The 27,288-nt window shown below is 33.0% G+C and overlaps 1 protein-coding gene across 2 annotated transcripts; it reads right to left on the minus strand.

The window, feature by feature from the left end:
* Positions 1 to 1,549: 1,549 nt before the first annotated feature.
* On the minus strand, positions 1,550 to 25,495 carry LOC129802676 (uncharacterized). Of its 2 annotated transcripts, none has more exons than XM_055848677.1 (10): positions 25,355 to 25,495; positions 16,761 to 17,058; positions 15,453 to 16,148; positions 14,980 to 15,387; positions 14,789 to 14,922; positions 14,419 to 14,730; positions 9,060 to 9,287; positions 6,562 to 7,112; positions 3,159 to 3,408; positions 1,550 to 2,865 (listed from the first exon to the last, which is right to left on the minus strand). In XM_055848677.1, the coding sequence occupies exons 2-10, from the start codon at positions 16,983 to 16,985 to the stop codon at positions 2,805 to 2,807; spliced, it is 2,865 nt and encodes a 954-aa protein (XP_055704652.1). In that variant the 5' UTR covers positions 16,986 to 17,058; positions 25,355 to 25,495; the 3' UTR covers positions 1,550 to 2,804. The 2 variants fall into 2 exon arrangements, with proteins under 2 accessions (XP_055704652.1, XP_055704651.1); XM_055848676.1 differs by having other exon boundaries at positions 25,164 to 25,489.
* Positions 25,496 to 27,288: the final 1,793 nt, after the last annotated feature.

Consider the following 27,288-nt stretch of genomic DNA (forward strand, 5'->3'; position numbering starts at 1 on the left):
AAAAAAAAAACTTTAGGTATAGTCAGGAAAAATTATTTTCTTTATGGGACACCGGTGTTCCAATCGTCCTTAAAGGGTTAAAAAAAAATTGAAAATAAAACAAACCTTGAGTTTGGCGGATAAGGGTAATAACAGTGGTAAAACGGCATGATGATACAGAGTAAATTTTAACTAAGTACTCAAATATGAACCTTTGAAAGTCCTTAATTAAATACTTCATATTACAACATGATAAGTACTTCCGAGAATAAGTTGTTTTAACCCTTTAAGGACGAGAAGGTCAAAAAACGGAGGTCAGAAAAAAATCACTTTTTCGGACTTTTTAGATTTAGATGACACAACTTTAGATGAACATAGGAAAAATTTCATTTTTCAATCGTCTTTAAAGGGTCTTTAAAGGCGCCGGCAGCTTTGAAACATTTTTAATTTCCTAATTTCTTTTTCATTTCTCCAAAAAGAAAAACTTAAAAATACTTGAAAACATAATAAACACATTGGAACTCACACTATGCTTGAGGTAGGTTCAACTGGTGCCGGAGAAGCTCTTCAAATTCCTGTGTATAAATTCCAGATGCGTCTGGATCTGAATGACGGGATAAGAGGAAAAAAGACTGTCCTAGATAATGTTGACTTATGAGGGGAGGGGGTCGTCGAAGACCGGAAGACAATATCTCTTACCGTTTGGCCTATAGCCGTTTCACAAGTTGAAGAAAAGTGGATTATATAACTACCATCTCTTTGAGTTCGAGCAGTAAAAGAATAATATAATGAAAATCTAATAAGTTAAACTCTCAGAACATGAGTTTATTGGGCATCATACACTCCTGAATAATGTGGTGATGGGACTATAGAGAAGATTGTCAGAATTTAGGAATCCCTTGGACACAGGTTCTCTATTGGCTATCTAAAAATATAGAGCATATCCTACCTACATAATCATTTATTTTCCCAAAAATGTGTATTTTTGAAAGTAATTCATTCGTCAAACGTCCCGAACCACCCCTATGTCTCGGTAGCGCTCATGCTCATATACTTCAATGTTGTATAGGCTCCGTAATCGTCCTTCTTGACATCTTGACATACAGAGCCAAAAATCCGTCGTAGGATTTTCCTCTCAAACGCAGCCAAGAGTTCACAATTCTCTTTGCTGAGAACTGAGCACTCAGATCCACGTTTTAGACGAATACGTGAGAGACGTGAAGACTGGCAGGATCATATTCATAGTCCTATTCAGTAATAGTTTTTATAACGTCTTATTAACCATTTAACAATGGTTAACACGTGCCCAACGTATTTATTACTCCAATTTCCACATTCTACCACAAGATGTCAATGTTTTTTTTTCCCAAAAATGCCTTAATTAGGCACTTAATAAGTACTTATTAAAAACTTATTTTATTCAAAGATCTTATTTAATAAGTGCATGAAAAATAATTTTTTATTATAGCACTGCGCTAGTGACTTTCTTACCTTGTATTAGCCAGACAAGAAAAAAGTTGAATACAACAAAAAAAGGTTTTCTCAAAAATTTGTAAAAGAAAATAATTGCTTGAGCTTTATATTATTTTTATTTCATCTTGTTTTTACACCCAATTCTACTTTTTCCTTCATTTTTACACTCAATGATATTTCTCTCTCACATGAACCATTTCTCTCTAAAACATTTAATTATATATACACATTTATTATGTTTTCATATTTGATAAGATATTTAACATTCTGTTTCTTTACATTGATTTTTACTTTACAATCAGTTCCCATTATTTTTTTTGTGTTGATAGAATTTAGGTTCAAATTGCAGAATGTGCATTTGCATTTGAAGAAATTCACTTTGATATGCGTTAAATTCGATAGAATGAATTCTATCAATGTACGCAAACAATGCAAACCCAAGATATTGTAATTTGGCATTTCCTTAATTTTAGGACTTACAATGATGGCAAATAGCATTGCTAAAATCTCAGATGGTGGTTACGAATTTAAGAAAAAAAGCAAATAATTTGTAAAATGTACAAAATATATCTGAATAACATTTTAATATTTGTCTTTTTAAGGATCATTGAGAATCTTGAAGTATTTTGCATTTTTTACTTTTTTCTTTGCTTGCAAATGATTTTACTGAGGTCAGTAGAAAGATTTTTATTATTGTAAAAAAACGTGTAATAGCAATTACAGAATTCTTTTCTTTTTCTATTTGATTATGACAGTGAGCCTTCGTAAGTTCGTGTTTCATTTTTTTCTAGTTTTACATTTATATGGAATATTTTTTAGTATAACATCTTGTTCTATTGTTTTTAAAACTACATGTGTATAGCGATTGTTTGTTCTAGTTATTCCATTTCTCCAGGGACACAAAATGCCACTTAAAGCTTAATTTTATTCCCTACAACTGCAGTTTAGTATTAGTTAGGTATTCCTTGTTAAAAATCAATTATTAAAAAACTAATTTCTAAATATCACACAAATCATATAAAACTGTCCTCTTTGTTCAAATAAAACATAAAATTAAAATCTTACGTATACAATTGGCAATAATGCTGTGTCATATGTTAAATAAATTAAATTTTATTATAAATTTACAGAAAAAAACTATAAGATATTGCTTTAAATCTTCAATTTTATGTGAAATGTACAGACAAAGTTGTGCCATTAAGATGCTAAAATTTTTTTCTATGCTTTTCATAACTAAATATCACACAAATCATATGAAGAACACAATGCAATAGAGAATAATAGTTTTACAGGATCAACCACAAAATTTCATTTAACACTCTCCGGGTTGTTTTTTGGCAATGAGGGGATATTTAAGCTGACCACGCCATAATTACCTTCTTAAAAGGTACAAAAACTCCATGAAGTGGATCACTAGGACAAGAGATATAAGAAATCAATCTAAAATATTCATAAACTAGAGTTTATAGGGTAAGTTGGGGTAATTTGGATCACGTCTATTTTTGAATTTTGAGCTTTCTCACTTTTAGATGGTAAAAGGGAAAAAGACAACCAGAAAGAAATACAAGCCTTTACATTCGAGAGTACTCCTTCGTTGTTTTTTTTTCCTTTCCCCATTTAAAACTGTTAGAAGATTTCAAAATTCCGAATTAGACCTGGTTCCAAATAACCCCAACTTATCATAACCAGATGGAATTCTGACTTACCAATCAAAGAATTTCTTTCCATCAATCGTGCCATCGCAATCACCAAAAGTGGTAGCTAATTGAAGACCTACAAAAGTTTCCTCTCCGTTATCACCACTGGATTCCACCATGGAAGCCACGGGTCCAATATACCGGATTTTTCCTATGGCTACACGACCATTCTTTAAGATAACTTTAGCTAAATGTCCGGGTTTGAGACATTTTGGGGTTCTCGGAAGAAAAGGAAGAGACTGCTTCGGTGGGATAAAATCTTTAAATACAAAGAAGATAAAAAAATTCATGAAGTTTTAATTTAAAAAATCTAAAGTCTAGTCACAACATAGGGGTCAATTGCAAATTTATGCTTTATCAATGCGAAATTAAGTATTTTTGTATCTTGGCTTTGTCTGATTGGTTACAACGTGGAAGTATTCAAAATTCTATCCCAGCCCATCAGAGAACACGACAAAAGATTAGGATAAAGTATTTAATTACGTGTAGAGAAGACTTTAACCTTTGAGAACTGTAATTTAAAAATAATTAGCACATGAAATGATCTCTTACATTTATTAGAAAAAGAACTTTGAATCAAATTAATAAATAATATGAATAGTGATCGAGGTGTTTATTCTGAATAAACAGTGATTTCCTTAATATTCCTTCTAAGGTAAAGCCTCTAAAATACCAAAAATATATTTAGGATAACACAGTAAATCCTCAAAGAATTATATATTATCCAAATTTGACTTTATAAAATATTTTAGTTCCATCGAGTTTTCTGATTGGCTTGAAATTTAAACCATTCAAAGCTGCAAAGTTGTAGCCAATTGAACAGCAGAATGGATTTAAAATATTTTATGTTAATACAGTAGAGTTCCTCAAATTTGAACATTTGGTGGGTATTAGATGACATTTCTCACTCCTCAAATTTGAACAATATTTTCAAAGACATAACGGAATTCAAGTAAAATTCACTTTTCCTATATTAAGGAAAATAACTTTAATGAATTTTATCAATTGAATTTTTTGTTAAATAGGTGGAATGTGTTGAACAAATTAATATAATTCAACAATATTGGGGAAACACCATACAAAAATAATTCTAATTCAGAGTCCATGCAAAATTTCTTTTACATAACCTCATATTTTACATTTTGAATGCAATGAATAGAACCATAATGCCTTATTTAGTCTGAAAAGATAACGACTATTTAATACAGAGGTGTGTAAGAACCGTTTGAAATCGAACAAACGTCAAATGAAACTTGTACGTTAATGGTCAAACGCTACCTGAACAGACTTACTTTGACGTTTATTCGGTTTCGAACGGTTCTTGCACACTTCTGATTTAACAAATGTTCAATTACTAACTCATTCCGATTCATCGGTTGAAAATATTTTAGACTTTCTCAGAATTTTTAGAGTTATAGACTTTCCAAATGAATTAAAATGTAACCTACATTGATTGCTAAATATTGATTGGTAAATAATTTAGTATTTTGACTTTTCACTTTAAAATTTTTTAGAAATGGGCTGGCAAAGCATTCAAGGCTTTGTGAAGTGCTCGAACACGTGACTTAAATGTTATACCTCAGATTTCTTTCGTATCATTTACCGTTTACCGTTTCTGAACCGATTTATAAATCACTCAAAACATAGCCCAAAAAACCTTAGGATTAATATAAATTGAATTTCGGATAAAATTTAGTTATCGGTTATGAATAGGTTCATTGCCGGCTCATAAAACCGATTGGAATCGGTTCAGGCTTATGAAGAATTTTAATATCTTATCAAAGAGCTCAAACATGATATACTATTCCGTAATTAGGAATGGTTCAACGGAATTTTCGTGTATGGACGAAATGTTCGCTTAAGGTAAATCTAAAACACATTCAAAAATGGAAAAAAAAACTCACGACGTGTTTTCGAACAATCCCAAAAACATAATTTTAGAGAGCAAATGGTGGGGTGTGGGGATAACGGGCATGTTAATGGACCCAAGATCGATTTATATGGGATTCTAACGAGTGTCCAAAGGGTCCAAAGTCTCTAACCTTCTAACCGTTTGGGCACTAGACGTGAAAAACGGTCGGATAGATAAATAGACAGGCGTGCAGACGGACAAATAAGGTGATTAATTTCTCATAAATAGCCTGAAACGCGAAGATATGAGAAAAGTAGTGTCCGATGGATAGAAAGTGGAAATTTTGGAAGTTAAAAAAATCGAGAGATCATATATAACGTCTCTGGAGTAAGAGCAATAAGAAAAAAGAATTAAAAGAAACATCATCAATTTCAAAGAAATTGATTTTAATATGGGTAGGGTTAGGGGGGGAATGTGAAAGCGTCTCTGTTTGATGGACACTAATAGAGGGAAAAGGGGTCATCACCGTTGATTGAAAATCGATATCTCTTACCATTTGACCGTTTTGACCCATTCGACCTCTATTCCTGGAATGGCATTATACACCTTTTGGATCAGGAAAATTTCATGAAATCTAAATTCATATCCTTTCCTCGCTATAACGTTTTGCATATGTCTATTCTGCCCTTTCGCATTTTTCTTGTTCTTTAAAACATCACAACAAAATTAATTTTATTTTATCCAATTTTAGAAAAGAGTAAGATGGACATGTAAAAGTTTTCAGTGAGACGGAGATGTGGATTGTCAATTTTGATTTCATGTTCCTAATCTAAAAGGCTGGAAGCATAATGAATCCTAGCAAAAATAGACACACAAATGTGACTTAATTCATAAATCTATAAAATTTCTCTAGGATATCATTTGCGAAATGAGAAGTTGAAGTATTTATGACCTTCCGAAGCAAAAACATACAAATATAATAAATTTAAAAAAAAAACAGTATTATTTACTATTATACGCACTCTAATTTTAAATAATTTAAATTCAATATGGATTATTGATTTATTTTTGAGTTCGAGCATTAAGAGAAAAAATTGATAGAAGATTTAGAGAATTTAAATCATTTTAATGGTTATCTGCAAGAAAATTTTATTACGTTTGAACGGAAAATTAGAATAAAGTACAATCAATATATTTTCAGTTAGGAGAAAGATACATTTCACAGTTGGGTGCTTATCAAAGATTATAAAGGGTTCTATTTGGTGAAAATTTGCCGTTCTTAATATTTTTCTCACTCCTTTCTCATTTCACAACTTCAGAAAATAAAGATTTTACTTCATGACGCAATATGAAACCATAAGGTCAAAGTGTAACGACTAATTAAGAGATATTAGTTTGCTTAGTGTTTCTCTTTTGGCAGAGAAAATTTTGGGTCGTTAAATATACCCACGTGTCTCATTTTCTTGCAGATATAATTCTCAAATGAAATTGGTTAAATTTTGGGAGAAAATTTACTTTTATTTAATTTTCACAAAATGTAGTAATTATTAGATAACTTACCTCTGGGAATGTCATTCTCTGAACACCTTCGATTAACTGCTTTAGTTTCGGGGACCAAGTGCATTGGTTCATGATGGAATATCCCATCGACTGAGCGTTTGAGGAAGTCTTCAGCTTCATCAAGAAGACTATCAGTTGACCCACTAGAGTCACCGTGACTTCTGGCAAATGAATGAGCATGATAGCGTCTTGCAGGACATAAGCACTCATGTCGAAGATCAGGCAGGGATCCTTGGACACCACGACATGATTCCTGGATTGCCACACGAGGTGTATAGTGCATGCTCTCTGACAAGCGCATGTGAGAAGATGGAGGTATCCTCGTTTGTCGACAAATAGCACATCTTACTGAGGGCACACTCCGAGAGCGATGATGTTTTCCAATAGGACCAAAGCATTTAGAACCGGAATAACTTCTTGTGGAGTCAAAAGAATCCCCTCGGGCTGCACCCCAAAACATCCCAGTGATGGGTGTTTGCGTACCAAAGCTTGTCTCATTCACTGTCCACTGGGATGCTTCTCTTGAATTCAGACTAGCACTCGGTGTGATCCTGTTAAAAACATTTAATTAACATTTGAGAAGAGAATTATATTGGAAAATCTAATTTCAGTATGAAAATATTATTATAATAAATAAAGAATAATAATTTCAATAGGCATTAACCGATTTGGATTAAATCGAAATACCATAATATTGACGTTTAAATCCTTTTATTCGTTACTTGGGTAGTTTTTAACTATCACTACCTAAAACTGTCACTACCCAGGTAACTCAAAGTAAGGTATTAGTCTTAAGTCCTAAATAAGTACTTATTAAATCCTTAATTAATGCGACAAACGTAATGACACCTGGCTGCAAAGGATGGAAATTGAAATAGAGAATGAGACTGATACATGTTAACCATGTTCTACAACCGTTCCTTAAGTCAGTCCTTAATTCAGTACTTTGTGAAAGTACTTTTATTACTGTGAAGTATACCCACAGAATATCCATCACGCCAGCTCATTATCCAACAATACTTTTATTACTTTTAATTACAATTTACTTAATTAAGAGCACATACAAGGGCCTTAACTATGTGCTTACTGTTAAGGCATTCATATAGGGGAGACTGGGGCAAAAAGTTACAAAGCAGATATTTTATTTTTTTACAAGCTACTCGAGCGCTTCAAAAATTTCTAATTAGCGCAGTTTTATAGGAAATTCACCGCTCTACAACTTTGTGAAAGTAATTTTCCTCTATTTTGTAAGGAAGTACGTTTATCGAGCCGATTTCTAAAAGGTAATTTTGTGACTATTCTCAAAAATGCTGGGGCAAATAGTATCAGACATTGGGTATTATCATATTTTGATTCGCTTCATTAAGGGCTTCCGTAAATTTAAAAAAATACCGAGAGGACATATTTTCATAGAAAATTTATTCATCTACACCTTTGTAAAACACCGTTTTCTCTGCGAGAAAAGTGAGAAAACAAGGAAAGCGCTTTTCAAGCTATTTTAGAAAAAACACACAAAAGACTGCAAATTGTTTGACCAATGCAAACAACAAGCGGCGAGACATGATAATGACGTTTCTTTTCGCCATGAGACATCAGAAATTGCTTCGCTTTTTTGTTACTTTTTGTTCTATACCTTTTGTTACTTTTTACCCCAAGTGGCCATTTTTAATAAAAGGATTTCTGGAAAAAGAATCTTTGTGCAATTTTAAAATAAAAAGCGGATTCGTATTCAAAAAATCAAAATTATTTAGAAAATATTCACCAGTGCATCAATTTTGGAAAATAAGTAGGTAATAATTGTTATTTTCTGTAAGGAAAATATTTTAAAAATTTCATGTTTTTAATACAATTTAATTAATTAAGGGCATACACAGAGGCCTTAGTTAAATGCTTAGTGTTAAGGCTTTCATATATTTTTTAAGTAGTTATACTTAAAACTTAGAATTAAGTCAATGGATTAAGAATGTACTAAGAACTTATTAATCTTAATGTATTAGCCAAGTCAGCCGAGTAATAAATAATATAGGTTTCGAAACGAGAAAAGTCATGAATTAATATTTTATCAATTCATGAATCCGAAAAATCAGTTTTGCAAATGTGATCAAATTAATGAAACATAAGCCTTAATTTGTTCATGGAAAATAACTTCATTCTCGTACATTCTAAATTTAATACTTTTTTCCTCACAGATAAAAATTGCTATGAGAGACTTGTCATAGGCAACCCATTCATATTTTCAAAGGCTTTCGTGACTCTTCTCACCAAAATATATCGTATAATAATCCTTACATTTGGAGTTTATAATGAAAACGAATTTATTTTTGAAAAAGCATTTTAAAGGTTATCTATTTACAATATAAATCACATAATTTTCGACAATTCAATTTTTGGAAAAAGAACAACAATTTAATTAAGTGTATCTTTAGAGATAATTTAGATAAATTGTCTTATAGATAATAAGGAACCGAATCTCAATAGTAGATAAAAGGCAAACTCACCCCCTTGTGGTATAGTCGGGAGTGCGTAAGAAAGGACCCTTGTGGTAACCCGGAGACAGATTTTCAACGTCTGCAGCAGCTCCATGGTTTGGATTGTCCTTATTCTCACCTTTCGTCTCACCTTCATGGCAGAGATGATCAGCAGAGCGTGAAAGTTCAGGTACCATACTTGTGAAGTGGATGTCGCTTAATAGAACCCTTCGAGCTTCTTGCGTTTTCTCTGATGGTCTGAATGGATAAAAAAATTCATTGTTATTTGAAATTATTGTTTGCCAATAGTAAAAGTATTGTTGAATCAATAAAAGATATTTATTGCCACGCTACGAAAAAAAATCGCTAAGTTGAATAGCCCCATTAACTTCATTTTTACTGATTCATTTTATCTGTTTAACACTATTGTAACCCACTGATAAACAATAATCAGGCACAGATTGGAGGGTAATACAATGATAAACAGCGGTATATGTATCAGGACAACCTGAGTTGATTTATGACTTTTTTGTTTCTTGAAGAAAAATAAGGATATTGGGGATTTATGAAAAATTAGGTCACCTCCTAGTTTTCACACCAGTTATTTTCAAAGAAATTTTTATATAGGGGAAAGCTTTCAAGCTCTGCACCCTGGCTGCGAACACTATATTTTTTCCCATACCACTTTAATGAAGCTGACCTGTGACAATATATTTTAACAGCTAGTCATAAAGCATACATTTCCTGAAAAAAAATAGATCAGATTCATTAGAATATTGGAAAAAATAAAGTGTTCGAAGCCAGAGTGTTTGCGAAGACCCTTCCATTAATAAAAATATTACAATTTTTATCAATAAACAAACAAAATTGTTATTCATAGTTATCTAGATACTGGCCCTTTTATGTCAATAAGGGAGAAGCATTATATTGAGAGCAAAAAAAAAGAGGAAATAAATTGCTCTTTTAATAGAATTTTAGCAATAAAAGGAAATAGCAAGGGCGATTAAGCCATTTTTTTAGTGAACTAAAATGGGAAAATCAGCAATTCTGCTATTAGTCCATTGATTATTTTCGAAAAATCACAAAATTGTTAATCACATCATGATCTGATCATTAAATCAGAACTATTCACTGATCATTTAAACTGATCATTTTATGATTTCTCGAAATGTGTTTTAGGTAAGAATTTAAGATTTCTGCAAGCTGCCTTAGATCTAAGACTTAGCCATATACCTTAACTTCTTTAATGTCTTATCAATCAGGATTTTTTGGAAAATTATGGCTTAGAATTGGATAACCAGAATAAATGGTCCTACACATTATCAAAAAATTCTGTAAAAAATGACATTAAAAAAAGTTCTTTAAAAAAATCGCCTCCAGACTAGTGAAATTTTTTTTAAAAAAACTGGATTTTTTACAGAAATTTGTATAGTGTGTAGGCGATTTTGTAAAAAAACGACCCATTTTTTTAAAAAATCAAGGTTTTTTCTTTAAAAAAAATCTTTTAAAAAAATGCCTCTACACACTGGGACAATTTTTTACAAAACAGTTTTTTAAAGAATTTTTTAAAAAATCACAGCAACTCGAGACATTTTTCATGAAAATTTGTCATTTGAGTGGTGGAAAAAGTGTGAAAAGTGTTTGTTGGAATTCCCTGGGATAGTTGTTAGTGAATGTTCGTGGAAAATTTTCCAAAATTGCGAAAGTGCAGTGTTTTTCTACAGAAGTTGTTCCCAGTGGAATCAAAGCCAGCTTTGGAGGAACACTTTCGCTGATTTTTCTTTTGACGTTGCCGAAAGTTGTGATGTCTGTGTATTCTGAAGATTGTTATGGTACAGTAACCTCGTGCACCATATTAAAACATGAATGGAAAGAAGGAAATTGAAGAATTTTGGAACATGAACCTGGTAAATCATTCAAGACAATAGACCTATTCAGAGCCACTGAGGAGATCCTAGTACATACAAGAGTCATCCGTAGTTACCACAGCCCATCACTTGAAGCCCCAGAACCACCTTCCATCATTCCTCCTTTTCAACCACGATGGAAATGTTCCCATCCGGAAGCACAAGGATGAGATGGCTACAAACTTTTGCTTCCTCCATGGGACTCCTGCTTGGACAGTAGTGGATAGAGGGAGAAGGCTTTAATGTACACCGGATAACCAATAAAAGATTTCGGATTGGAAACCAAGATATGAGAATTTATTTTTCATAAAACTTATCATAATTATCACCAGTGTCCGGAATCAAATCAGTGTCATCCAGTATCCGGAATCAAATTTGTAGAGTTGCACTGGATCAATTTTTGCAGGAATTTTGGTGAAGCACTTTCTAATTATTCCTCAAAGTCCTTCCCCTCATCCACTATCATGCTCTTCCAATTGTAGTCCTGAATTTTTTGCAGGAATAGCTTTGCAATAAAATCAGCGAGTTTTTTTTTAGCATATTCATAGTACTTACGTCAATGTTCTTGGTTACAAATACTCCTGTTCATCCAAACGTATCCATAAGTTTTCCTGAAGTCCTGAAGCTTTTCCAGAAAGAGCTGCTGATCAATGGAATCTAGGATCTTTTGAGCTGCACACCTTCTTCTCCACTCTACCCATTGTTCCTGGTAACAAATTTGTCCTTCCGAGTAATTTCTGCGGTTCTTCTGATGAGCATGTCTTGGTTTCCAGATTATCGCAAAGAAAAACAATTTCTGTACATAAATAACTGCGATAGTCACACAAAATTTTTAGGGAAAAACAACATTTTGAGGTTATGTTCACACACTCCGGAATATTGATTCCACTGGGAACAACTTCTGTAGAAAAACACTGCACTTTTGCAATTTTGGAAAATTTTCCACGAACATTCACTAACAACTATCCCAGGGAATTCCAACAAACACTTTTCACACTTTTTCCACCACTCAAATGACAAATTTTCATGAAAAATAATCCCAAGCGAAATGCTGAGAGTAATCTGTCAGAAATTTTTTACAAAAATTAAGTCTAGTGTGGAGGCATTTTTTTTAAAAAAATTTTTAAAAAAACAGTTTTTTTTAAAAAAATTTTTAAAAAATTTTTTAAAGAATTTTTTTAAAAAATGCTCATAATGTGTAGACAGCTGATTCTGATGACCCAATTAAATTGTTTGTTATTTATAATTTTGAGACCTTCGGGAACTAGACTAAACCTTTAGTCTGAAGACCGCTTAAGTGTATAACGTCTATAAGTGATGACTCCACCCTATATATATATATATATATATATATATATATATATTTTAAATCGCAGTGTTCATAGCTATTTCATATTTACTACGCAGTTCGCCCTGAGCGATTAATTGGTTTCCTAAGACTGCGAAAACGGGAAACCGGTTTAAAAGTGGTTAGTACGAAGAAGATGATTGGGATAGAATAGGTTAGTGAATTCTAATTCATTTCTCGACGCTTAAACTTAAAGTTCAACACATTTTTTTTCAAAGAGGTAGGGCTCCTTATACGGGCTTCAGGTCCAAGACTTAGCCATATGGCTGACCTACCCTAAGTTCTTACCATTTAAAATTTTTCAGGAGAATTTAACTTAGGATTAGATTATTAAAGGCAAATGATCAATTAAATTCTGAAAAGCAATAAATTTTACTGTTATTTAGAAATTTGAGATCCTTGGGAACAGGGTTAATTCTTTTAGTCTGAAGACCGTCTCATTCGTCTGAAACGTAAATCCTTTGAATCTTTGGTCCTGAATGTGAGGAAGAACGATTTCGGAGCTTAAATTTTGTTAAACATTTACACAGGGGTCTCTCGACATTCATTTTTCCGTACGCTTTTGCATAGAGGCACTGAAGACTAATGGCAAGTTATTTTCTCAAGAGAATTGACTCGTCAGTCTGATATATTCCGAAATTTTGCATTAAAAGCTATCTAAAAATACATATTTCATAATGTTCGCCGCAATAATACAAGAACTACGAGTAAATTTGTTTAATTCGTGGCGCAATATCTGCAAAATTTTTACGAAGAAAAGTAAAAAATAGCTTCACTTCATATTAAGTTTAACGGGCCCTGCAATTATATTAAATAGACTGCGATAGACTGGACATCTGATTTGTCAGGATAACGAGGAGGATTTGATCAGAAAAGTCTGTCTGTAGGGGTAGATCAAATATTTTAAGGGAACAAAGATGATCCAACCTTAGATGGACCTACGGCGTGGATTCAACGGATTCAACGTCAACTAGCCCGTAATTAGAAATTGATAACAATAATAATAGAATTATTTAATAAAGCGCCAAGCATGAAATTTTTCAATTAAGAAACCATACAACAATTTTGGAAAACATAATCAGATATAGGAAAATTTGAGTGTGTAAGAGATAAAGAGGAAGAGAAGATTTTATTTAAATAGTAATTTTAAATTTTGCACTTTAAACAGATTTTTAATATTTTAGGTAATCAGGGTGCGAAAAATAATTAAAGAGCTTTATTGAGGCGTATCTTAAGCTTCTTGAACCAAATTTTTGTACTTTGCTGTTTGATGATTTGAAGTGAATCGGTGGATCTAGAAATTCTCTGTCTCTTGTTTAAAATAATTAAATAAATCTTTAATTTTAAATATGTGGTAAATCAAAATGGTCTTGATCTTAAATCGGGTTAAAACCAGATAAATAAATATTGAGTTCTAAAATCTGCATAAATAACAGTCGTATTGAACATTTGTACAATATAGATTGACTCGCTGCTTGACAAAATCATGACTAATGCACTTAATCACCCCTTTGGAAAAGGCTTTAATGGAAAATAAAATTCAGTAAACATTAGGAAGCAAATTGAATTGAATATAAATTATAAGAAAAATGTTTCAGCGGAATTCTATATCTTGTATATTTTATTTATATGAAATTGACTTAAGATTTGTCCTCGAAAGTCCATATTCAATTAGTGGAATTTGCAGTCAATTAAATTTCCGTGACTGAAAGGATTTAACTCGGTTTCCTGTCAATTCCCATTTAATTGAATATTGCGTGATTCAGAGATGGGAATGGCAGTTGGGGTACTTTCCCTTGTGGCTGTGTTTTTCTCTCTCACAAGATGGGATTGTTTTTGGTTTAAAAATAAACTGTCGTTTATTTTTAAAACACTAATGTAAAATTTAATCCAAGATTTAATCTCAAAAGTGAAAGTTCTTCTGCCCATGTTTAGGTATGCCTTTACCTTCTATATATATTCAGCAATGTATTATTCTGTTATGTAAAAATTATTGAATGTCTATTTTCCAATGGAAAACCTCCTTCCATTTACCCCCTAATGCTGCATTAGTGACTTGCTTTTTGTGCTATTTCAAATCAGAATATTCTCAATTTCCTGGTTTCATAATATTCATAATTGATGTCTCACTCACCTCAGAGGATAGCGTCCGGCGGATGTTCCAGGCCGAGGGGTAAATCTCGAAGGTAGGGTGTAGAGTCCCTCACAGAGACCACCGGCAAGGTGACTTTCTGATTGCCAGTGTTCAGGAAGAGCAGATATATCAGTTTGAGCTGAGCTGCTTCTTTTAGGACCACCCTGAGTCATGGAGGTGTCCATCAGAAGTGGTTTCGTAGTACGATATTGATTTCCATATTGACTCCTAGCTGCAGATCGGGAAAATTTCACCCCAAAAGGACATCTGGTATATCTCGAGTGTAGGAGAGCTTCTCGATGAGCCATTGGTCTAAAATTATGCAGCAAGATTAGCAACGTTAGTTCAAAAAGCAGGACTGATGTCTTACTTGTAGGCTGGTGGATTGGGGCATGTGTTCCGGCGTCCTTTATCCAAGATACCTTCTTCAGAAATGCCACACTTTGAGATGTCTGTCTCGATTAAAACATTAGTATTTGTCCATTTTCGACTAAACGGTGGGACCTGTAACCGGAAACTCCATCTCAGTCAAGTGCGCTAGAATTACAAAGTCCTACTTACATTGTCAAAAGTGTCGAAGCTCTCGTCGCGACGAATATCATCGGACTCCTTCAAATCCAAACTTACTCCCTGGTCAAAACTATTCGAGTATCTATTTTCTGAAACTACATCTGAATCCTCCGTACTCTCATGCTGGAATCGCGTGTGCTTTTCTATGACACTTGAGCAGGATTTAATCTCTCTACGTCCAGTTACATTAGGAGTTTCTTCATCAGGAGGTTGCTCTTCACTCGGCAGAGAAGAGAAGTTAACAAGTACTGGAGTTCCTGAAGATCCTGGTGCTTGCCAAGGTTCATAGTCTGATATGGACACAAGATCCTCCTGCAAGAGGTCCTTGTTGTCATCTGAAGAAAATATCAGCTCGATGTCATCGACTTCTTCTTGATCTTTATGTTCAGGATCCTTTTTCTGAAAAAATGAAATTGGATCGGTTTCTTAAAATTATAAAAAAAACGAATGTAAAAATCCTTTACTTTTCCAGTGGGATTTTCTCCCTCTCCTGTTGCAACTTCATCAATTGGACCAGCAGCTTCCGCTGGTGTTAGGGCTCCTTCTGTAAACACTGAATTATCCCCATCTTCAGAATTATCATCGATATCCAGGTGAAGATTTTCATTGGAGTTCTGTGTGATATTGATTTCATCTCCTGACTTCACAAGGGTCAAGTTCTCTTCAGACGTCACATGTATCTTTAGAGATTTCCCATCAGTTTTGAAAGTTTCCGTCCGTGCCTGACCTTCTTGCTCTTCTTGACCACCTACATCTACGGGAACTTTCTCATCAGTTGTCTTATCCTGGACTTTCTCATCTTTTCCATCATCTTCTTGGGAACTCCTATGGGTATTCTGTTCAGAACTACTGCTGCTGTCCACTTGAATGTTCGAAGATACTTTAATTTTTACATCTATTTTAGAGGCCATCCCTCTAATTCTTCCCTCGTGAGCGTCTTGTGAGGGTTCTGTAGTAACACTTACAACAGGATCAATGGTGACCCTTGGTGTTTTATTTTCATTTTCTTTTGCAGATTTAATAATTTTTACGTGATGCGAGGTACTTTCTGTATTCCTCGCTTCACTTTTTAAAACCTGATCATTCTTTGGCGTGGTTTGGCTTGTGTCCTCTGCCCTTGTTGGTGTTTCATGAGGAGAGTCCTGGGTAATATTTATGGTCTTTGAAGAAGAAACGGTTTGCATGTGTTAAATAAAAAGTTGAATCAGAAATAGGGAGGAATTAAAGCTTTAAGGACCAGTGGATCACAGAAGATCCAAAAAAGTAATTTCATTTTAGTTGAAAGCGCACTACCTTCGGACGACATACGCTTCGGAAAGCTAATTTTTTTCTATGTTCTTATTGGATTTGACCTATTACCCTTTTTAGGAATTTTGAAGCACTGGACTAACTATTAAATTATAATATTATAATTAAGGGAAACTGGGGCACCACCAAACACAGAGTACCACCAAACACTGCGATTTTTTAATCGGATATTGGATATCAGAGGATAAGACCGATAGGAATTTATGGGCACTATAGGGATGGTTGTCCACTGAGGAATGATCGAGATAGTCCTAGTAGTTTAGAAATAAAAATTACTGTTTGGTGGTACCCCGTGTTTGGTGGTACCCCAGTTTCCCCTAGATCAAATTCATTAAAAACGTGCTAAAAAAAATTAGTTGTTTGAAGCTTGAGTCGTCCGAAGGTAATACGTTTTCCCCTATAGCAAAAAAAATGTTTTTAGGAAACGGTGACTCACTGGTTGTTAAAGGGTTTAAACGACTTACAGGGTTACTGGAGCGAAATAAACGTCCCTGTTCGATATCACTTTGCACGTGGATCTGCCTCTTGAGCTTATCAATTTCACGCCTAGCGTCGTCTAGGGCTGTTCGCAAGGACACAACCGTCTGATGGAGGGCCCGAACGGTATCCAGGGAGTGAACAGCTGGACAGATGTTCACAGGAGTTCCCACTGGGCAGCACACCCCCTCACAATGTATTCTCCCCTCCATGTGATCCACCAACCAGTCCTGCGGATCATCCGCCTATTCATGTCTGATGCCCACACAAGAAATTTGCACCTGTCTTTTTTTTTGGAAGAAACAGGAATAGAGGAAACTTATTGATTTTCTCTCCGTTTGCGAGGCAAATAATTATTAAGATATGAATCGTCTTTAACGGCGCCCAAACAAACAATAACAGGGAATCGTTTGCGTGTTTCGAGGATTTTTTTTGTACTCTAATTTATTCTATGTGGATTTACCACCACTATTTTCATAGGCCTATGCTTCTAATGAGGCTGCATTGTACATTTAATTGACGAGAAAACCGCAGAAGGGGAGGATTTCCAAGAGTTGGGGTTTCGCAATCCAAATAAATCTCTTCAAACACTACATATGGAAATGTATAATTCTTGTCTTTAACCCTTTGAAAACGATTTAACCATAATGAGTCATAACAAGGGAATGCAGGACCTTTAAAATTCGAATACTTATTCTACAGTAAATTTCATCTTTCATTCTATTTTTTGCGGTATAATCTCCAAAACACTTCATCTATATATGAGAATAACCTTGGACCATTCCTAATAAGATTTTTCAAGGTCAAACTTTAAAATCAATCTAGAGTGTGTATTTCTCAACCAACTGAGGAAAGGGTATTTTTGAAAAGGTATTCGAATTCCTGATAGCATATGGGTAAAATATTTGCTTAATAAATCTTTATGACATACTGAAAATTAGAAAAAAATCACAACTCTATTTCTTGTAATCAAGAAAAAACACCATTTTGGAAGGAAAGGTAAAGTCAGCGGGGATGAAGGTCATATTAATAATCGGTGAGGCTGTCCAAAGACTCCAAATTTCTATCTCTATAACCACCCAGCACCCAGATCCCAGAACTTATAAAAAAATAGAAAAATTGGGGCTTTATAGCTCTTTTTGTAGAGCTAGAAGCAGTTATAATATGACGAAAATGACTATGAATCCCTTAAAGAAATTCCAATTAATAACGTTATTAAAGCAGAATTTTTAGTAATCAAACATTTACCAGAGCTTTTTTAATCTATCAGTTCGTCTTTCTCATAGGATCGAACCGGTTCCAAATCGTTTATAAACCGGAAATGTACCGATAGCAAAATTTTATCAGAAAATCAATTTTATCAGGAAATCTTTTGAGTGATTTATGAATCGGTTTAAATCGGCTGTGAACTGTTTAACAGTAAATAATGCTAAAATGCTTTTGATGAGTTAATAGGAGTAGGGTAAGGGTGCCAAATTTCGGCATAGTTACATGCAAGCGCTAAATTCTCAAATTTGAAATTTAATATGTTTAATACAAATTAATTGTTTTATTGCTTCTTCTCAAGGAGTGTTGGTTGGAACCTTGTAGACAGTTTATCGTCTTTATTTACTCTAACTCATTCCTAATACATTTTAAAGTGAATAAAATTGTAGACAAAGCTTTGGTGCCCTATTTCGGCCACCTTCATTCTCATAGTTCCTTGCATTTCGGGAATTCTTTCAATGTCCTTTTTACATCATCTCGATTCTCGAAGCTACATTTTTGGTTATCCTTTTGCATTGTATAATCTCTAGAGTATGTAAAAACTAAAAATTCATGGAAATTCGAGGAACAAAAAAGATGTCCGGAATTGCAAGCTGACCGGAATTTGGCACACTTACCCTAATAGCATCGATGTCAAGAATTCGAGCATTTTGCAAAGCATGGGACGCATTGCCACCCTTTTGAATTAAGGAATTGTTTTCGAGCTTAACTTTAATGTGAGAAAAATACCCATATGTTGAATTGAAGTGTGTAAAAAATAATAAAATAAATAAATAAAATTTTCTTTCAAATGTTCAACACCCCATTTAGTAATTTTAAATTGATCAAGATTATCTTCTTAAGAAGATATTTGATTTTATTATATTTAAAGCTTTGGATGAATAAACCACATGGGACGAACATTATCTTTTTTACAATAAAAGCTTCCTCAAACTTTTATAAGTTTCTTAATTTCTAGTCAAAATGTCCCAAAGAACTAAAACAAACTTTAATAATTAGAAGAGTGTTTAAATTTTATTTGAAATTAAATTAAAATACTGTTGCAAAGCCCCAACTTTTATCACTAATTAAAGATTCTTTTACAATTTACTGGCTAATTTCCTTTCCGGTATTAAAGGGTTAACACTTTCATGAATAAAGACAATCACCTTGACGATAAAACCAAGAAAATTATAATATTAAGTTTCCGTAGGAATTTCAATTCATATTTCTTTACTCTAAGAAAATTCAGTATTCTCTATTCAATAAGAACACTTTTAAAAGCTCAAATCAATATTGGCTTATACCCCTTATTCATCAAGATGTGTGCAGAAAATTTATCTTCACTGGGGAGAAATTGCTACTGGTTGTGTGGAAACTGTTCTAGAAAGTTTTTCCATCTATTTCATGGAATGATGGCAATATTGATCTCTACAATCAAACTTCTGTTGTTCTCATAATTAAATCACAATATATCACTCTTTTTGTTATTGAGTCCATGAACATTTGTGGGGAAAAATTGAGTTGGAAAATAGTCTAAGAACAGTCTAAGGTTGAACTTAGAATGAATTCCATATGGAAATATTTATTCTTATTCTAAAATTCAGCTTCATATAAATTATTCGGATAAATAAAATTGTTAGGCAGTCGTGTGACATGAACACGAGTTTGAGCATTTCGAATTTAGAAAAGTTTTTTCAGCACATTTCGTTTTATTGTGTCGAAACCGATTGGAATCGGTTTCGAATTATGCAGGAGTCAAAGGCTTTTCTATTACATCCAAACATAAATCAATTTGTTGAAAAATACATCCTGTAGAGTTGTTGAATCATTTGACCACCCAAAATGTATACTCTGCAACCTTTTAACGTAAACATACGCGTTTCTGGAATTACATCAAAATTTGATAAAAATTTGACGAAATGACTCCATATCGCTATTCCCGAGATTAGAAAGCTAGTAATATTAACAGGGATAAGAATAAAATAATAAAATCGAAAAAGGTCTAGCTAAAATCCAATACAATTGACTGAAAAGTATTCAGTAGTTATACTTAGAAATCTTTCAACATGCTAGTTTCAAAGCACTTACCAATGCCCTTCTTTATTTTACTCTACCCTTTATGAAAATACTAACTGACTCTAATTGAGTCTGATGGAGAAAGTGCAACTAAATTGGCGCCAAAAGGGGTGGTTTATTAAATTGGAACTTTGAACTCCAATTTCAGGGTTACACTTTGTTAATTGCTACACCTTTACGATTTGCCAAGAAACTTTCTCAACTCAAAAGGATAATTAATGACGAATAGGGCAAAAGGTAATTCTATCGTAAGTCAAATTAGATCAAACTTCTAAACAAATAAAATCAAAAATGCAGGAAATCCTCGATTAATGATATTTTCGATTGATTCATTTTCTCAAACTGCAATGAAAGCAAAATATCACTATATAGCATTCTTTGTACATCATAACGATAAAATAACATAAATAAGGTTGTTATCATTGAAAAATCCCTACATAGTGTGTTAGACGCATTTCAACCCCAATTTGTATCCCTTTTTAATGGAATTATCTCAACACGCAAAAACTTAAATTGGTGGAGTTGCGGCAAAAGTTTCAAAAACGACTTTTTAGCAGGAATTGTGAGGCCTCTTGCAGCACAAAATGGAGTGTTTCGTCCCTATTAATCCTTATCAATGTCCCATTTTTGGTGGTAAACAAAGGCATTTGGGGAGGATCAGGAAAGTAACAACATTTCATTTTCATGGTATGAAATGTTGCTTCAATTGCCTTTAGAAGTTCGTATATGCAAATGAACTTCATTACATAATATTTAATATTCTGTTGATTTTTCGAACACCTGCAACATACTACACAAATTTATATTTTTTTTAGTGTGTCTAAAACTGCAGAAAAATATTTATCGAGATTTTATCAAATTTAAACATGTCTTTTTATGCGGTTATAGTTCGTTTAAGGGTACACATTGTTGATTTTATATTCATCTGAGATTCTTTAGATAGAATATCAAATCTTATAATACGAGGTTTGATTTGTTCCAAAACTTTATTGACACAGGTTTTAAAAATTAATTGAAAGCTCAATTTTGTAACCTTCAGTTTTACACAGAAAAAATATTTCGTAAAATTGCTCGTAAATGTTTGTGAATTCCTTCTGGAGACTTACGAAATGTTTGTAAGTCGTATAACCCACTAAAAAGTTAGTAAAATTTTGTTCTATTTTACAAAGATTTTGCGTAACATGATCACTTAACAAGCATGTTTTGTTCTTTAACAAACATTTGTTTGTAAATGTTAGTAACACACATAAAAGGTCCTTGGTGTATCTTGAACATATCACCCGAAGAAACTTAGTCCATCACGTCAACTTTTCAGATATCTTAAAGCAAGGGTTCTTGGGTAGAACAATTTTTATGAAACTTGCTTTTTTAAATAACGGCATATCTTAAGTTGTTGGCACCAAAGAACGTTTTCTAAAAGAGAACTGAACTCAAGGAACATTTTCCTAAAAGTAACTGTATCCCTATCACTCCATTTTTCTTGTATTCAGATTTTCCTCAAATATCCTTGAATATTCTTTAATTCTGTTAAAATTATTGTCACGATTGCATCCTTTTATCGTCTTTAGAGAAATATTCTCTTTAAAAATAAGCTAGGATTGCTTAGGTTCATAGGGTTGTAAAGGTACCGTTACTAAAGAATTTTAACAAAAGGCTCTCAATATAATTAATTAAAACATTTTTTCTCTGAATTTATTACTCAAAGTATTTAAATAACGGTATATTTTAGGACCCTGCGATCTTTAGAAGTTTTAACTCTTTTTTCAAGAAGAATATCACTTTAAGAAATATTTCTCTAGATACAATCCTTTGTTTATGAATTTGAAGGATGGTAAAAGATTTATAAGGAAGATCTGAAAAATTGCAGGGAAAATGAAGAGGAAGTTCCAGAAAAAATTTCTTTGAGTCCTTATTTACAAATTATTTTTAAAAAGGACAAATATATGATTAACCGTTATTGTATAAAAGGAGTTTTGCATAAAAAATTATTACAATTCTTATACATATGTTTCATGTTTTAGTGCTTTTTCTACATACTTTTTGGATCGGTCCCAGAACAAAAGTTGTTACCATTGCCAATACCTATTCGATGGTATTAGAGGTCTCATTCGTGGCGAAAGGTTGGACCATTTTGCACATTGTCCTTTATAATTAAAAAAAAATGTTAAGAGGTAATGACTTGCAGTTACTTGCTAAGATAAAATATGTGGCGCAAGCTAGTGAAATCAGATCAATTCCCCTTCCGTTACATAAAATTACAAAACGTTTTGTTACTTTCGTTCAGTGAACCCTGCTCATGTGTCGTGATAGAAATTGGACCAGTTGATTTTTTTCCAACGATAGAGAACTGATTTTATTTCTTTGTTAAATGATGTGGATAAGTTGAAATCCACCCCTTTTCCACTTTTCTCAGCAAATCTTCGCATTTCAGGTAATTTATAAGAAATATCGTCACGCTATTTATCCGTCACTCCGTCTGTCGCCAGGTCTAGAGACCAAACGGCAAGAGATAGAATCTTGGAACTTTCGGGGGACCCCCCATAAGTCGACCCAAGGATTGTTAATATGCTCCTCATTTTTTTTTTAAATAAACTCTTTTAACTTTATAATTTTCAATTTTCAATTTATTTAAAAACCACTACAAACAAGGTACAACCCTCTTACAAATGCGTGGCAAGCAAGCAAAAGATAAAATTTTAAAAAGAAAAAGAAGAAAGAAGGAGAAAGGGAAAAGATAGGAAAGCAAAAAATAAGAAAGAAAAAAAATGTCACTGGTTAAGCCCAGTCTGAAAGTGTCTCTGGATTCCTTGTGGTACCGTACGGGCCTCACGGGGAAGAGAGTCTCTTTTTATAGCTCAAACCTCAGAAAATTAGTACTATAGAGTCCTTTGAATTTTTAATATAAAACGAGTTTTTAACAATTTGGAAATGTAATCTAATCATAATTTTGATTATAATAATGTTAAGCCGTCTCTCAGCTTAAGTCGAAAGTGTGTAGGGCATTACTCTTCGTATTAATTGTTTTCTGTATCACTTTACAAGCAACTCGAGTAATTCTCCGTGCATACCAATTGTGATTCGAAAACTTTCGAGGTATAATATCTTACTGATCGTATTACTCTACAAGAGTGCACCTAAAATTTTGCGAACTATACACTTTTAGCTCTCTCCTTGTTTCCCTAATGTGACACCACGATATGCATAATGAAGTTGAGCTGTTTCTTAAAAGTTCTACCTTTCCAAATTTCACCCTAATTGAATATGTCGTTTTAATATATGGTTTTTTTGTACATTATATTTAGCATTGCACATACACAAATTACACTTAAAGTACGTTTATAGGGGAGGATGGGGTAGTTTCACGTATGATTTATTTTCAAAATATAATTTTTTAAGAAAATAAATTGATACTAATTTACCTATGAATTGTGCTGTATATTCTATGTATAACCGTGTATAACAGCCAGTACTCAAGAGAAATTGACGGTATTTAGGTTAGTTTGAATATATTACTCTTATAGTTGGATGAAGAACTGGCGTGATATGTATCAATAGAAGGCTCTCCGGTGATGGTCAGTGGATTTGAAGCCACTTCACAAAGAAAAACAACACTTCTTCAATCTTGCCCAGAGCTTTCGGTCCTGAATATGGACCTTCTTCAGTGACTACAAGGATTTTTACATTTATTTTAGAATTAGTTTTAAAATACAAGGTCGTTTTTTCGTTGGACAATTCAAACTTCTTCTGACGGCGTTATCACACTTGCACATTAAAATTTTAATGTGATTCACATTAATTGTCTCTTGTGAGCGTCCAAATATGTTATTTGTGTCTTTGAGTCACTTAATATTTGGGGTTTTTCTATTTATTGATAAAGAAGTGGACTTGGCCTGCAAAAATAAGTTTAAATTTACCTAAAGCATAAATATTTTTCACATTAAAAAATTAAAGAGAAAATCGCATTAATTTTTCGCATTAATGCTATAAATCAATTTATATCAAATTTTGCGGGCCAAGTCTACCTTTTTACCAACAAATAGATCAAATTTTGAATATAAAATGATTCAAATACACAAATTACACATTTGGACTCTCACCAGCGACAATTAATGTGAATTATATTAAAATTTTAATGTGCAAGTGTGATAACACAGTCACGCGACTAAACTATGTATTTTGTACTTTATAAGAATCGTTATTTTGTGTGGGATTGGGAAATATCATCTCTTTCAAGTTATCAATTGGAAAGGTTTTTTTGGGATTTTTTTTTCATTGATTTTAAACTTTTTTTTTATAGCAATTTTCTTTTAGGTACGGATTTGATATGATGTGGTTTGGGGATTTTTGTTAATAATTTTCTTTGTGTTATCAACTGATCTTTCTTGTTTTCCCCTCTTTAGCGTGAAAAAGATGAAGAATCACAGGAGTCTTGTATCGATTACTCTTATAGCAAATAAATCTTCAGCCGTGTAAAACTGCCCCATCCTCCCTCACATTTGCCATCGAATCTTTAAGTGTTCAAAGCCGTAGTATCTTTCAAGTCTTTTCACCTTCCAAACTCAAACGACTAATTATTAATATATTATGCTTTCTGACTAAATATTCAATTAATTTTTCACTTGTCATATTGCATTTTTGCAATTTGAGTGTTCGAGGTGAAATAGTGAGTTTTTCAATAGGAGGGAATGAATTTTAGAAAATTTCCAGTGTGTACAGAACAGTTTGAAGTAATAATATCGCGCAAAAGGTCTGCGACATGGTTGGTTGCTCTCACTTTACACATGTTTGGTTTGGAAAGGAAAAAAATCAATATTGTGGGCAGAGAGGCACCCCAATTCGTTCAACAGCCCCAGACAAAATGTTGTCTAACTATTAAATTCTCTACACGCGTGCTTGTCGCTAAGGAAAATATTTGGTGTGTCTTCGAGACCAAGTTGGAATAATTTATTTTTATAGTATTTCTTTCTACACATATTTTCCCCTACTTTTTAAATAGTTTGTGTTGAGATTTAATTGACTGTCTCATGGAAGATTCTTGTCTGAGGCAATGTTGAATATCGTCTTACCTCGTTGAGGACTCTCTCTCTCTTTATTGTCTATATAGCACAATTTATACTTGACTTTTCAAGCAGATGATACAATATCTAGTGCATACTAATCATAATCACTATTTGTGCAAAAACTGAAGTAGTTTTCATTTTAATCACGTCACTATAAATTTGTTTCATTTTGACTACTGTATTCTCAAAACACAAACCTTTTTTGAGTTCCACTAAAAGTTCCTAATTGAGAAAATATGGGAAGGAAAGTATTCACTGAAAATTCTCAGTGAAAATATTTTCAAGCTTTTCACTAGCAGTGTCAATGGTTCGAGAGCTCAGTTCAGACTGAGTTAGTCGTACGCAATCAACTCGGAAAAGTCTCTTTCATACCCCTCTTGAATTCACGGTAAATTGGTATTTGTGAGTCTGGGAAAATTCGTCGATGTAAGCTTTTCCCTTCCAATTCCCATTGGTTGGGAGAATCAGGGAGCTTAGTATAGGACATCGTATATGTAGGAGAAATATTCATTGAGTGGCCTTCACAAGTAATTTATTACAGGTCACCCAAATTTTTCATTAGATTTGAATCTCATGGATTTTTGAAAAAGATGAATTATTTTGTATCACAGAATTTTACGTTTGATATTTTTATAATTGAAAATTCAATGCATTTTTTGGATATTGTACCATATATCTTGCACTGAATTTCAAACCATGAGCTATTAATATTTTTATTAACTATACAATTAACTATAACAAATTTGCAAATTACAACTAATTTCTTTTGTAATAAATTTTGTATGCTGAATATATCATTCTTTGATTTTATAGGTCAGGTACATTTTCTTACATCTTCAATTCAACACCTCTATCGGCTAATTATGAATTTGTGAGAGAAAATTCTGTGGTTCATAAGTCATTCAAATACGTAATTTCTGGATAACGGTATATTTTACGACCCTATGATATTCAGGAGACTATTTTTGTAAAGGATTCAAGTCGTCCCACGAATCCTTTTCATGGGCTTGGAGGACATTTAGGAGTTTATGAAACAAATCTAAAAAAATGAAGGGATAGCGATATCCAATGTTCCAGGAAAATTGTCCTTGAATCCTCATCTACACATCCTTCAGTTATCCTTTGATACCAACATCCTAGGACGTACCGTTATTGATTATAAACAACTTTTTTCAAATTTTTCAACAAATTTCATAAAGATCTTTTTCTTAAGATATCTCAGAAACTTGATGTGATGGACCACAAGTTTCTTCGGGAGAAATGTTCAGGACATACCAACACAGAGAGAAATCCGAAAAAGTAAAAATAACATTTCGGAAATGTTAATTTTACCCTGCAGCATTGATCCGAAATCGGTGTAAATATTACCCTTTTTAGGTGTATTGAGGGTTAAAGTTACCCTTTTTCATGTTGATTTTACCCTTATAAAGGTGTAAAATTAACATTAAAAAATGTTGATATATTTTTACACCTAAAAAGTGTTAAAGTTATGAGGAAAAAAAGTTAATCGCATCCTCTTTTTTTCTCAGTGAAGGAACAAGAAACTACTCATTATTTTCTATGCCAAGAAAAAAAGTCCCATTTTGTTGCGCCGTCTTATGTATAGGGGAGATTGGGGCAAAAAGTCACAAAACGAAAAATTCAAAATTTAATATCTTCCAAGGTAAAAAAGATAGCGGCTCAAATTTTTTTCTATAGATAGCCTCTATAGACCTTCTTCAAAGTCGTAAGTTTCTTAGAATTCAAACAAGGATTTCAGAAAATAAAAAATATTGAAATTTTTATCGCTATTTTTAAAATGTTTTCCTTACAGCAGATATCAATTTTGACCTAATTATTTTCCAAAATTGATACACTGGTAAATATTTCCTAAATGATTTGGACTCTTTGAATACGAAACCACTATCTATTTTAGAATTTTACAAAGATTTTTTTTCTCCAGAAATCCTTTTATTAAAAACGACCACTTGGGGTAAAAAGTAACAAAAGGTATGGAGCAAAAAGTAACAAAGACCGAAACAATTTCTGATGTTTCACGGCGAGAAGAAATGTCATTTCCATATCTCGCCGCTTTTTGTATGTATTGGTCAAACGATTAGCAGTCTCTTGTATGTTTTTTTTTTTCTAAAAT

The sequence above is a fragment of the Phlebotomus papatasi genome, chromosome 2, assembly GCF_024763615.1.
Source record: "Phlebotomus papatasi isolate M1 chromosome 2, Ppap_2.1, whole genome shotgun sequence".
Taxonomy (NCBI): domain Eukaryota; kingdom Metazoa; phylum Arthropoda; class Insecta; order Diptera; family Psychodidae; genus Phlebotomus; species Phlebotomus papatasi.

Coding starts and splice junctions, on each gene's coding strand:
- LOC129802676 (XM_055848677.1), bottom strand. CDS start 16,985: ATGGAGGGGAGAATACATTGTGAGGGGGTGTGCTGCCCAGTGGGAACT. Junction 9,288..14,418: donor GCCGGACGCTATCCTCTGAG/GTGAGTGAGACA, acceptor TTATCCATTCAG/ACCATCAGAGAAAACGCAAG. Junction 3,409..6,561: donor AGAGAATGACATTCCCAGAG/GTAAGTTATCTA, acceptor TTGTATTTAAAG/ATTTTATCCCACCGAAGCAG.